Below are 14,713 nucleotides of genomic sequence, written 5' to 3' on the forward strand. Positions count from 1 at the left end.
CTCTGAAATAACTTTGCAAGCTATGAAGCATTAAAAAATGGTATTCTTTTTATATTCATTTCATTATCTGAACAAGTAACAAATGAAAAATGGAGCCTAATATGGGGAAATTGTCACTGTAAGAATATATATTGAGATAACAATTGGTGAGAAAATAAAAAGGGACTGGATATTTGGAAGGGAAGAATTTTGCTTACCCAAATGATAATTAGGTTACAACATAGGATTAACATGCATTTTATAATTTAAATTTGAACAGGATATATTTTAGGGAGTACAAATTGATTTATTGAATGTCTCAATTGTTATGAAAAATTTATTGGATTTAGAAATATAATCCATGATCCTGCCATTTGACCAATCATATCAGGCTCTGTCAACCTCACCTTCCTCATCTGTAAATCTCCATCTCATATTTTGTTGTAAAGATTAATATGGAGAAGTGAAAATGCTCTTATTATTTTTTAATGAATTTCACTATAGTTTAAAAAGTCACTCTTCAAAAACCTTGTATTCACTATAATATTTTGCTTCAGGTTCCATGGGAAGACCATAATAAAAATGAAAAGTTTTAATAATAAAATATAGTTAGCCTTTTGCGTGTAAAAATTACAAAATGTGAGTGGATTAGGTTCTTTTAAAAAGAAAGAAAGTGGTTTCGGTACTTTTAAAGAAAATTTAATTCTCTTTCATGTGTGTAATGCTGGTAGATTTTGGTTAATTTTTTTAGGACAAGGCAATTTTAAACAGTCCCTAGTTGTTGCCGTATATTTTTGCCTTTTAAAGAGTGAAACTATCAGCTGGGCGCGGTGGCTCACGCCTGTAATCCCAGCACTTTGGTAGGTCACGGTGGGCAGATCACAAGGTCAGGAGATCGAGACCAGCCTGGCCAACATGGGGAAACCCTGTCTCTAGTAAAAATACAAAAAATTAGCTGGGCGTGATGGTGGGCACCTGTAGTCTCAGCTACTTGGGAGGCTGAGGCAGGAGAATGGTGTGAACCTGGGAGGCAGAGCTTGCAGTGAGCTGATATTGTGCCACTGCATGCCAGCCTGGGCGACAGAGCAAGAGCCTGTCTAAAACAAAAAAATACAAAAAAAAAAGGAGTGAAACTATCTCAAGGGTGTATAGAAAGGTGGGATTAGTTGGTTACTTTCTAATTAAGTCTGTGTGGAAGAAGACTCTAACTCATTATGAGCCTTAATTTTTGTAGCGTGTTTTAAAGGCATGTTCCACCCAAGTTCTCAGTGTATGTGAACATGGTTGCTTTTATGAAATTCAGTAACTTAGAATTCTCTTTACAAAAGATGATTTATAGCCGGCCGGGCGCGGTGGCTCAGGCCTGTAATCCCAGCACTTTGGGAGGCCGAGGTGGGCAGATCACGAGGTCAGGAGATCGAGACCATCCTGGCTAACATGGTGAAACCCTGTCTCTACTAAAAATACAAGAAAATTAGCCGGGCGTGGTGGCAGGTGCCTGTAATCCCAGCTGCTGGGGAGGCTGAGGCAGGAGAATGGCGTGAACCTGGGAGGCGGAGCTTGCAGTGAGCTGAGATTGCGCCACTGCACTCCAGTCTGGGCGACATAGCGAGACTCTGTCTCAAAAAAAAAAAAAGTAAAAAAAAGATGATTTATAGATTAATGAATAATTTGCTTACAAATTCTAAAACAAATGTTGTTTTCCTAAACAAAACAAATGTAGAATTATGTGAAGAAAAATTTGGAATTACAAAGAAATGTTTATAAAAAGATAATTTTTCTAACATATAGTTGAATCAGAAGTATTATTTTTATTCTGTAATTTTCTTGGCTCTATGTCTTTTTTTCTGTTTTTGTTGCTTAGTCAAAGCACACATCTTGTAGCTAATTTTGCTGTAAACTTAATGGTTGCTCTTCTTACTTTTAAGTCTGTCTGTTATCCTCTCTTATAAGTACCTTTTTTTTTTTTTTTTTAGCGACAGGGTCTTGCTCTTGTTGCCCAGGCTGGAGTGCAGTGGTGTGATCTTAGCTCACTTCAGCCTTGAACTCTTGGGCCCAAGCATGCCTCCTGCTTTAGCCTCTCGGGTAGCTAGGTCTATAGGTGCATACCACCATGCCTGGCTAATTTATTTTTGTTTTGGTAGAGATAGGGTCTTGCTATATTGCCCAGGCTGGTCTTTAACTCCTGACCTCAAGTAATCTTTCTGTCTCAGCCTCACAGAGTACTGGGATTACAGGTGTGAGCTGCTGCACCTGGCCTCTCTTATACATAGTTTTATCATCTTTCTGGACACTGCTTTTCCATAGTATATTCCTGTTTGATAAGTAACATTAGCTTACTTTTTCTTAGACAAATATTCAAGAACCTTTATTGCAGCGTTTCCCATGTTGGGGAATGCAGCAGTAAAGATCAATTATGCCCTGTGAAATAATAGCGTTTTGGTGTCACCCCACCTGAAACTTGTTTGCCTTTTCTTTCATGTCTTATATATTTATATAGAGCAGATGGCACGTATCATATGTATGTATTCCATGATTTTTCCCATCGCTTTTAAAACCAGGCTCAAACTTCATTGTATTAAGATGATCTTACTAGTTAGCTCCCCTTGACTTTGCTCCTTTTTTAAAAAAATTGTGTCTTAAGAAATTTGACACTTTTCTGTTAATCCATTCTGACTCACGCATTATGTTTTAACTTTCTTAGAAAGGTTTTTGTTGTTGTTGTTGTTTGTCTAGTTGTGTGTATTTCATTTAGAGTATATTCTGTTTAAGGTATGAAGGCTTTGATTGTTCTTTCCTATTTCAGTATCATCCCCTTCCAGCACACTGCATATAAGTTCGTACACTAAAGGTCCACTAACTGACTCACCAGGTACTTACAGTAGCTTCTTATCCTGGCTGGATGTCTTACAGAATTTAGTTAAAATTCTGATCCATATTTTTTGCTTAAATCTGTTTACTTAAAATGTTTAGTGTTAATTTTTACAACCACACTGAGACCAGGCTTTGACATTAGATTAGGTTGGTTGATCCAGGTCTTTGATTAGAAGTGTTATTTTTATGCTTTATGCTTGATAGCATTGAGTAAAATGACAAAATTTAAGGCAGGTGAGTGATAGCTTTAGATCATTTTTTAATACACCTAGAAAAAAATTTGAATTAGTCTTAGCTTGTGACTCCAAAACTTGGTCTTTAACAAGAAGAGCATAAAAAGATGCAATCAGTAGGTTAGGTGCATTAGAACAGTGGATGATATTGCTGTGCTAAAGCTCTTACCAACTATGAAATTGCACAGTGAAAAATCAAGTTTGCATAGTATATTGTTACTCAAAATAATTTGTTGGTAGAAAGGTAGTTTCAATTTTTAACTCAAATGGAAGAATATAAATATGTCACATACCCTAAAAAATCCAGTAGATTTTATTTGACTGTTTTATGTCAACATTTGCTTGGCAATTCTTAAGTTGTATTAGTAGATTTTAGTTAAGTGGACCAATACTGAAATCACAAGTTAGTATGTAATGATTTAATTCTTGACTAGAACATTGTCACTGTTTTATATTTTAATATTGACTAAAATGTATAGTAGGAGACAGTACTGCTCCAAAGATTGTTCATTGTTAATTGGAGTAATTAAAAATATTAGAAAAGGAAATAAATTGTTAAATTGACATTTTAGACCTTGACAGAAAACTTGCTGAAAAAAGAACAAGACTATACTAAGTTAGAGGAGAAACATAATGAAGAATCTGTGAGTAAAAAGAATATTCAGGCAGCCTTTCATCAAAAAGACCTAGATTGTCAACAGCTTCAGTCAAGATTGTCTGCATCTGAAACCTCACTGCATAGAATATATGCAGAACTAAGTGAAAAAGGAGAAGCTACTCAAAAGCTCAAAGAAGAATTATCTGAGGTAGAGACCAAGTACCAGCATCTAAAGGCGGAGTTTAAGCAGCTACAACAACAGAGAGAAGAAAAGGAGCAGCATGGGTTACAACTCCAAAGTGAAATTAATCAAGTAAGAGCTGTTAATTTTATTTATTGTAATTCTCCCTCTGGTTTCTTCTTCGTGTACTTGATGGTTATTTGATCATAATATAGTTCATGTTGAAAAAATATTGTCATTTTAAAAGATTAACTGTTAACTTTTATATCCTGTAGTGTTGTCAGATCTCATTTCTTTTAATTTCAGTTTCCCTTAAGAAAAAAATTATAATATCCATCTTACAGCTTTGTGGGGAAGTGTTTATGAATTGATATTATAAATTGCTTAGGATGGTACCTGGGGCATGTAGGTACTCACTAGGTTTTAGCTATTATAATTAATTTGAATTGTTGACCATTCTTTCATTTGAAATTTTTTTTTGTTACTAAATTTTAAAAGCATCATTATTATAAAACAAATAGCATACAAATTGGATATTTTTAAAAAATCATGTGTTTTAGGGAAAATTTTTTTGAAAATAAATAAAAATTAGATATTTTGTAGAAAGTAAATCAGCCCTAATGCTGCAGCTATTTTGTATAGGTAAATAATATATGAATTATATATATGAAATATTTATAATATATATTTATACATTTATGAAATATATATTTTATATATATAGTATATATACACACAATATATCATGATATTCATATATTGATATATATAATTCATATATTATTCATATCATATATATTATATACAATTCATATATTATTTACCTATATAGCTCATATTTTGAACTATATTATTTACCTATACAAAAGTATTTTGTATACTTTTTATACAAAAAGTATTTTGTATAGGTAAATCTAGCTTAAAGGCAAAAACTATTTTGTATAGGTTAATAATATAGTGGCTATCTGATGAAGTTTAATGCAAGTTTTGACTTTGCCATTAACTTAATTTTTTAATACCTGTGTTCTAATTATTGCTTTAGGTAACATTGAAAATTGGTTGAAAATGGAAATTGGGGGATATTCAAGTTCTCAGCTACTTTTTTGATAATGTTCAGCTGTTTTTCTAAAGTGGCAGTGATACTTTATTTTACTATAATTAATAATTTTCATGGCTTTCTATCCTTTAGTAATAATAATAATACTGATTATATTAGTAATTTAATGAGCTTCAATTATGTTTCAGAAATTAGAGTAAGCACTTCACATATGCTAATACTAATTTTTGAGTTTGGACTGTGAGTTCCATGATACAGTGAATCAGAAGAATTAAGAATATTTCTGTAACATGTCTTCTTCCCTGTTTCTGCTGGCCCTGTCCTTCTTGTCTCACTCTTAAACCACTCTAACAACTGCTAACTGATCTGCCTTCCTTCTTGCCCCTGACAAATTGATCCTCTGTATAGGCATCAGGGTAATCTATATTAAAGGCAAATCTTACCATGTTCCAACCATGGTTTAAGCCCATTAATAACCCTTTATGGCCTAATGGATTAAGTTGAGGTCCCTTGTTATGACATGCACTATCCACAGTGATACTTGTTGGCCCACCTCCTCAGCAATTTGCACTTCTTTTCCTTATTCTTCACTGCAAGAATATGGAAGTGTCTTTAGTTTTTTCCTACATGTGTGCTGTGTCTTGCTTTTGTTGTATCATCCAGTCTGTCTTCTTGACCTGAAATATTCTTTTTATTCCTCTTCACCTTGATAGATACTATTTACTTCACTTGTCACTTTTTGTAATTTTTTTTTTTAAGGAACAAGGTCATGTTCTGTATAGCAACGTGGATGGAGCTGGAGGCCATTGTCCTAAGCGAGCTAATATAGGAACAGAAAATCAAATACCACATGTTCTCACTTTAAAGTGGGAGCTAAATATTAAGTACATATGGACACAAAGAAGGGAACAATGGACAGCTAGGCCTGCTTGAGGGTGGAAGGTGGGAGGAGGATGAGGATCCTCCTATTGGAGGTGCCTATTGGGTACTGTGTTTATTACCTAGATAATGAAATAATCTGTACACCAAACCCCTGTGACACATAATGTACCTATATAACAAACCTGCACATGTATCCCTGAACCTAAAGTAAAAGTTAAATATTTGAAAAAATTTAAAAAATATATTTAGGGGGTAAAAGTGCAGATTTCTTGCGTGTATGTATTGTGTAATGTTGAAGTCTGGACTGTTAGTGTACCCATTGCCCATATAGTAACCATTATACCCAACAGGTAATTTTCCAACCCTCACCCGCCCCCCAACGGTCTCCCTAGAAATCCTTTCTAAACATGCCACTGCTTCCCCACACCCAAGATAGCTTAAGTATGTACATATCTTTAATATTTTACTTATACCATAATATAGTTTATTATCATAATGTATGTCTTTCTTTACTAGACTCTGAACTCTTTGGGTGCAAAGACCATCTCTTACTCATTTTTTATTTTTACTGCCTGGCATTTTGCTTACTTTTTGTTTTGTTTTGGTTTCTTTGTTTTTTTTTTTGAAGACAAGAGTTTCACTTTGTCACCCAGGGTGGAGTGCAGTGGCATGATCTTGGCTCATTGCAACCTCCATTTTCCGGGTCCAAGCAATTCTCATGCTTCAGCCTCCTGAGTAGCCAGGACTTCAGGCACATGCTACCATACCTGACTGACTTTTTGTATTTCTGTAGATAATGGGGTTTCACCATGTTTCCCAGGCTGGTCTTGAACTCCTGAGCTCAGGCAATCCACCCTCCTCAGCCTCGCAAAGTGCTAGGATTACAGGCATGAGCCACCGTGCCCAGCCAGCATTTTGCTTGTTAATCTGCCTATGTTTTAGTGAGTGAATGAATGAATAAATGTAAGCATTCATAATGGAAGGAAACTGAGCGATGGGGATATCAATGAATAACTTTAACTTACATATTTGAGTTTTAGTTCAGATAAACAAATTTAGCATTTATGCTTTCTTTTTTTCTTTTTCTTTTCTTTTGAGATGGAGTCTTGCTTTGTCGCCTAGGCTGGAGTGCAGTGGCGAGATTTCAGCTCACTGCAACCTCTGCCGCCCGGGTTCAAGCGATTCTCCTGCCACAGCCTCCTGAGTAGCTGGGATTACAGGCCTGAGCCACTGTGCCTGGCCACATTTATGCTTTCTAAAAGACACATGCCTCATTTACTAGGGGATACAGAAATGAATAAGAAACAGTACCTACCTTTAATAATTGTGTAAATATCATGGAGAGGATAAGAAAAGTACTAGCTATCATACTAAAGATTATGAGAATGATAATAAAAGGATTGTATATATTATGGGAAATTGGAAGAGTTTCTTCTGTTCCCCCCTCTTAGTACTTCAGCTGTTGTAATTTTTAATCCAATTATGTGATCAGGAAATCTTTGTGTTAGAGAGAGGTGGTACTTGGAATTGGGAATATCTGATAGGTTTTGACAGGTGGCAGTTTGAAAGCAGATGTGTCTTCCAGCCAGAGGGATTAGTGAGAGCGTACTAGTGGCAGGAAAGTGTTGTAAGAGGCAGGAAGGGACACTGATTTGCTGTTAGGATAGGGTATGTATAACAGGGGTGGACTACTCATGATGGTTCTTAACTCCCTTAGTTTTAATTGGGTGGCATTTGTAGAGTTAATGAATGAGGGTCACCATATATATGTGATCATTTCCTCTATTTTATTTAGAAATTATGTGCCAATATGAGGACTTGGGAATGCACTGGGCACTATCCAATACCCAAATGTAAAAAGTTAACTGTAGTAGTTCTTGGCTATGGAAAACCAACAAGAATCACTGTGGAACTTTAAACAATACTGTAAAATAGATCTGAGTGTGTACTAAGTGTCTTAATTTTTAAGTTGTATTTTATTCTTTTAAGTTCCTGAAAATTCCAACTCTTATATCCAAACAAGAGCCTGCATTTGTTTTAAGAGAGCAGTAACATAACACAAAAACAAAAATTGTGATGTTTAACCGTAATTTTATGTGATTCATTATAATGTATGATTAAAATTCAGTTGCAGTTAAAATTACTGTATAAAATCTTAGGTTTCCCCAAAGTATCATGAAAATTAAGATATTGTACTTATTTTGGTGAAAAGTAAAACATTGTTTGGAAAGTAGGTGGTGGTGTGTGTATGTTTATACATATGTACATACATTTTTTTTTCTTTTTTTAAAGTTACATAGCAAACTTCTGGAGACAGAGCGCCAACTAGGGGAAGCTCATGGTAGGCTGAAGGAACAGAGACAGCTTTCAAGTGAAAAGTTGATGGATAAAGAACAACAAGTGGCTGATTTACAACTCAAACTTTCTCGGTTAGAAGAGCAGGTAAGCTAGCATTTTCAATTTATTGATAGGCTTGAGGCATCTTTAACATGATTATGATTCATCAATCTGTTAATTGTCAGAGCTTTAACTGGACTTTTTAAAGTGCAAATTTATTGCTCTGCAGTAGCAACATCCTGCTTATTAACTACATTAAGTCATTTTGTTTTAATTGTATTCCCTAAAGTTCTCAACAGAAATGCACAAGGAAAACTACTCTTTCAGCTTTAGGCAGGAAAAATTCTGGGAGTGAACCCATCAGGCTGCTAGAGTCTTCCTACTCAGGAAGGACTACTTCCTAATGAAACAGTAAACTATGAATTGTTGGTAAAGATCGTTAATGACATGTAGTTGGTATATATAAACTTTGAGTTTCCATTTAAGGATTTTTGCTTTTAAAAATTAAGCATATATTTGAATGCTATCCCTCATTAGACTTGCAGTTGCCATAAATGATGCCTGTAATATAAAGTAAAAGTTATTAAATTGCATCTTTATTGCAATTAAACACATTATTTTTTATTTTAAGTTTTTAATTTTTAATTTAATTTTATTTGTTTTTGAGACAGGGTCTCACTCTGTCACCCTGGCTGGAGTGTAGTGGCATGACCTCAGCTCCCTGCAATGTCCACCTCCTGGGTTCAAGCAATTATCCCACCTCAGTCTCCCCATTAGGGACTACAGATATGCGCCACTATGCCCGGCTAATATTTGTATTTTTTGGTAGAGATGGGGTTTTACCATGTTGGCCAGGCTGGTCTTGAACTCCTGACCTCAAGTGATTTGCCTGCCTCGGCCTCCCAAAGTGCTGGGATTACGAGTATGAGCCACCACGCCTGGCCAGAATTAAACACATATTCTACGATAAAATCTGCAGCTTCAGCAATTGATTTTCTTCTAGACCTAAAATCTTAGATGTGGTAGATGATTCTATTCTTTTCCAATAAGTGATAATTATGACTATTAAGGAAAAAAATAAAAGAAATACTGATATGTGGTTTAAATTATTGTTAAAGATAATTTATATGTAATTAATTCCTTGATCATACTAGTTTACAAAAAAAATAATAAACTAAATGCCAGCCTGGAGAAAGATTTTCTTAGGATAAGCCTATTTATAGAAAATAGTTTCTTTAACATGAGATTAAGATTCTGTAAGTAATGAGGTACTGCTTTTTTTTTTTTTTTTGAGACGGAGTCTCTTTTTGTTGCCCAGGCTGGAGTGCAGTGGTGCAATCTTGGCTCACTGCGACCTCTGCCTCTCAGGTTCAAGTGATTCTCCTGCCTCAGCTTCCTGAGTAGCTGGGACTACAGGCGCCTGCCACCACACCCGGCTAATTTTTGTATTTTTTTTTTTTTTTTTAGTAGAGACGGGGTTTCACCATATTGGCCAGGCTGGTTTCGAACTCCTGACCTTGTGATCCGCCCGCCTTGGCCTCCCAAAGTGCTGGGATTACAGGCATGAGCCACTGTACTCAGCCGAGGTACCGCTTTTAAAGTTTATCTTATATGTTCCTGAATTTATTGTTCTGTTCAGACTTGAGAATTGAAGTAATGCCAGATACTTATGAATGATAGCATTATGCCTTTAAGTTCTCAATTGACAATCTACATTTTTTTAAGTTGAAGGAAAAAGTCACAAATTCTACAGAATTGCAGCATCAACTAGATAAAACAAAGCAGCAGCATCAAGAACAACAGGCTCTTCAGCAAAGCACCACGGCAAAACTTCGAGAAGCTCAGGTAAACATTAGTTGCATTATTAGCCTTGTAAACACAAATTAATTACCATTACATAGAATATAAGAGAAAAAATAAAATTAATTAATCCAAGTCATTATCCTTTTGTTGTGGTAAAACTAGAAAATACAAAATACTTGATTGTGAGGGATTTTGATACTTTTGAAGTCCGGATAATCAGAAAATTCTTTTTCTTTTGATTACTATGTTGAAAAGTTTTTCCAACATAGTGTAAAATATTTATTATAAACAAATTTATTATGTATTTGTTATATTTTATATATTAATTTACTTAAATTTATTAGATTTATCTATTAAATATGTTTAGTTAAATACATTTATTTAAATTACTTATAAATAATTTATTCATTATTGTTTATTATTGATTAAAATACAGTATTTAGAAAATCAAAAATGTTCAAATAAAATTTTCTGGCATCATTAGCCCAGTAAAGAAAAATATTTTGTATTTCCTTCGGTAGAACTTAGTATTTGTTGGTCATTTATTTTCCTGCTTTATAACCATCATCTGAACACTGGAATTGTAGGTGTAGAAAATATAATTGTTTGGGTTAAATTTATACAAAGTCTGCAGCATAGCTTAGAATATTGAAAGAAGTTTTCATTTTGTTATAGTAAGGAGAGGTTGCCCAAATGCTGAAATGTATTTGACTTTGATATTTTTTTTTTTTTTTTTTTTTTTTTTTTTTTTTTTTTTTGAGACGGAGTCTTGCTCTGTCCCCCAGGCTGGAGCTGGAGTGTGGTGGCGCAATCTCGGCTCACTGCAAGCTCCACCTCCCAGGTTCACGCCATTCTCCTGCCTCAGCCTCCTGCGGAGCTGGGACTACAGGCGTCCGCCACCGTGCCCGGCTAATTTTTTGTGTTTTTAGTAGAGATGGGGTTTCACTGTGTTAGCCAGGATGGTGTCGATCTCCTGACCTCGTGATCCGCCTGCCTTGGCTTCCCAGACTGCTGGGATTACAGGCATGAGCCTCCGCACCCGGCTTTAATTCATTCTTTTATTAATCACTGTGCTCAGCACTGTGACTAGACAGAGTGCTTGCCCTCTAGGAGATGGCAATCTAATGATAAGAATGTAGAAACAATATTGTAGTTTGAAGGAGGCAATAAATAATATGCCCGTCTCTTCTGAGCTTGGTGAGTGGCGTGGGAGTCAGATGGATAGAGATCAAAATACTGGATTCATTTATTTGTTCTTTTATTCAGTTAGTCAAAAAACATTTATTAACTTCTACTCTCAGCCAAGGAACTGATTTTGTGAACATAGCAGTGAACAAAACAGACAAAAATATCTGCTCTCATGGAGCTTAGTGAGAGAGGCAACAATAACCAAGGTAAATAGGCAAAACATACAGCATGTTAAATGGTGATAAGTGCTATAAAGATGAAGGAAGGAGGGATGGGGAGTTGGAAGTGTTTTGGGGAGGCCAAAGTTGGGACTGCAGTGTTAGGCCTCTTTGAAAAGATGAAAGACCTGAAGGAAGGAGGAGCCTGTGATTCAGAGAGAAGAACATTAGTACGTTAAATGGTCCAGAGGCAGGAGCATGTCTCAAGAATAACAGGAAGTCAGGGCTGGATGGGAGAGTGTTAGAAGAGTTAAAAGGGGCAGGTCATAGAACTCACAGGAGATCAGAACCTCTAGTTCCTCATAGGTAATTTTAAGGACTTTATTTTACTTTGAGTTAAGTTGAGAAACCATTGGAGGGTTCTGAGCAAAGCGGTGAAATGATTTAACTTACGATTTCACAGAATTATTCTGGCTGATGTATGGAGAGTAGACTGTACAGGTACATAAGTAGAAGCATAGAAATTAGCTAAAAGGCTACTACAATAATCCAGACAAGAAATGATGTAGCTTGGATTAGAGTGGTAGTGAGAAGTCAGATTCTAGTTATGCTTTAAAGGTAAAGCTGACCGATTTATTGTAGAATATTGAGAGAGAACTCAAGGGTGACTCCAAGGATTTTAGTCTGGGCATTTGGAAGGATGGAGACCAGACAAAATGAAGATGGAGAATCCCACTGGATTTGGCAATATGGAGGTCATTGATGACCTTGATTAGGGTGATTTGCATACAGAAGTGAGACAAAAGCCTGATTGGAGGGGGTTCAAGAGAGAATGGGAAGAAAAAAGTTGGATAGAGTGAATATGGATAACTCTAGGAGCTTTATTGTAAAGGTCAAGGAAGAAATGGCAATAGTAAAGCAAGTGTGAAGAATTTGGTATAAGTCAGCAGCCAAATGGGCTTTCTTATACTGTACCCAGAATTAACTTTATTAATTTAGCCACAAAGCTAGAAATGGCAGCCTTTCACCCTTTTGCAGACAGGTTGTCTCTCAAACTAAGGGGACAGCAGGGACTCAGTTGAACATGGTTATTTGTTCCTTATTCCGCACTTTCCAATAAGTTTAAATTCTTATTCCCTGGGGAGGAATACAGAAAGGATGAAAGAGGGGCCAGGCAAAGTCCCTCATTACGGAAACATGAAAAGTCCTCACAACTAACAAAAGAGATGTAATGAGTCTAGTTCTAGGTGTGTATGTGTATATAAAATTATTATGGTAGCATAGAGAATAGTTACCTAAACCAAACAGAGTCTGGAAAAGAGCAGCCATGGAAAACTTTTAAAGTGACAATCTGAGCACAAAGGATGAGTAGATATTTCTGGGGTGCAAAGATAGTGGTAGTGAGAAGGTTACTCCAGATAGAAGTTACAAGGATAAAGGATACTGAAGCTAGTGTGAACTAAACTCTTAGGTTTTGCTGGACCTTAAAGTGTAAGTTAGAGATTACTTAAAGAAGAAGTCAGAGCATTAGATATGGGTAAATTTATAGCAGATCTCGCGTGACATTTATATTTCAAGATGGAAAGATTTTGAAGATGGAAAGGTATTGAAGGTCTTAAGAAAGAATTGCCATAGTCAGATTTGCTTTTTAAATAAATTATTCTTGTCGATGTGTGAAAGATGGATTTGGGTGGGAATAGTCTGGAATGAAATGAGTTAAAAGACTAATATATGCAGCAGTTCAGATGAAAAATAGTAATGGTCTTAGTTCAAGCAGTTGTTGAAGTCATACGGACAAATGTGAGAAATACTTAGGAGGTAAAATAAATAAACAGCACTGGTTGACTTAATAGATAAAAGGGATGAGAGAGAAGGGGAATGACTTCCAGGCTGGTAGTGGTGGATGCATGGTAAATGGAGATGTCATCAGCTGTGTTAGTGAATGTAAGACAAATGGCCATCTCATAGGGGAATGTGATGTGTTCAGTTTAGGATGTGTCTTGAGGCACCAGTGCGATATATTTAATATTAATTTAAAGCTTGGAGGAGGGAATCGTGCTATATATGTTAACCGAGAGAGACATCAGAATATATGAAGTAAATGGAATTATTAGAGTAGATGTGATCAGCCAGAAGAGAGAGTATACTGAGAAAAATAGATAATTGGTAACATAAGACTTCTGAGAAACACCAGCCCTTAAGGGATGACCGGGTGGAAGAAGAGCAGCCCAAGGAAGAGTGAGAATGATCAGAGTAATTACGAATAACCTGCAGAGTGGAAGCCAAAGGAATAGGAAGGGTCGAAAGTTAGGGGTAATCAGCACCTTCAAATGTGGGTTTGTGTGGTGGCAATGCTCAGTATGATAAATGAAAAATACCAATTAGATTAAGCAATTAAGTAAATTGATAATGTTGCTAAACATAATTTCAGTAAAGTAATAGAGATGAAAATCTGATTGTCGATTAATGAGTAAATGAGAGATGAGGGAATTAGGAATGTAAATATAAATTATTTTTGAAATGTAAATGTAAATTGTTTAAAGACTGGGCAGAAACTGGTGAGGGATGTGTCATGGGGAATGTTTTTGAGAATAAGAGAGACCTGGACATGTCTGTAGTCTAGGACAAAGGGATTCATAAGGAGGGAGTTATTAAGGATACTGGGGGAGAGGCAACTGAGGGAATAAGGTATTATTAAGAAGCTACGATGTTACTGATACAATGGGGGAGGGTGAAATGAAACTTACCCACTGAAGCTTGAGGAAAGGAGGTAAATATGGAGTGGGGTATATATACATAGCTCCATATATCTATATATATAATTATATGTATATATAGTTATATGTATATCTATATATGTCTCATGGATCAGAAGAAGAGTAGTGGTAGATGAGTTTAGAGCATTAGAAAAAGAATGTGGTTAATTGAAGGTTTTTTGTTAAATTTGAGTTTATAATAATATAGATTTACATTAAACATATGGTTCTAATTAATTATGTGTGTATATAATTATATATACATATATAATTTTATATAAAATTATTTTTGGAAAATCAAGATTGATCATTCCTGAAAATCTCATGTTTCTTGATAAAGTTGGAGATAGTAAGAGCTGAATATCAGGCAAGCAGAAACTGAGAATGTAGAGATAATATGGAATCTTTTAAGTAGTTATTGAGGGGAATGTTTGAGGGTGAGGACCTCATTCAAATAAAAAGATTGACAAGATAATTCTGAGTATATGCTGTGATGGAGGTTGAAACCGGAACCAGAAATTTGTAGTAGCACCAATCTATGGAGCTTTGTGGTTTTACTTTGTGATTTTACAGTGCTTAGAAGTAAAGGAATGGAGAATTGGGCTATTTTGGGAGTGGCTCTTGGAAATTTTTGGGTGAAAGGAAATGGACAATGTGGTTGAAAGAA

The 14,713-nt window shown here is 35.5% G+C and overlaps 1 protein-coding gene across 2 annotated transcripts in view; it reads left to right on the top strand.

Annotated features, from left to right (window-relative positions):
• EEA1 (early endosome antigen 1) overlaps nucleotides 1–14,713 on the top strand; it is a 157,069-nt gene that overhangs the window by 93,004 nt on the left and 49,352 nt on the right. For both annotated transcript variants that reach the window (XM_030819863.1, XM_003259658.2), the window contains 3 exons: nucleotides 3,659–3,997; nucleotides 8,097–8,246; nucleotides 9,867–9,986. In XM_030819863.1, the coding sequence (XP_030675723.1) occupies nucleotides 3,659–3,997; nucleotides 8,097–8,246; nucleotides 9,867–9,986 (609 nt within the window). The remainder of the gene's footprint in view (nucleotides 1–3,658; nucleotides 3,998–8,096; nucleotides 8,247–9,866; nucleotides 9,987–14,713) is intronic.

Source organism: Nomascus leucogenys, chromosome 10 (assembly GCF_006542625.1).
Source record: "Nomascus leucogenys isolate Asia chromosome 10, Asia_NLE_v1, whole genome shotgun sequence".
NCBI classification, from domain to species: domain Eukaryota; kingdom Metazoa; phylum Chordata; class Mammalia; order Primates; family Hylobatidae; genus Nomascus; species Nomascus leucogenys.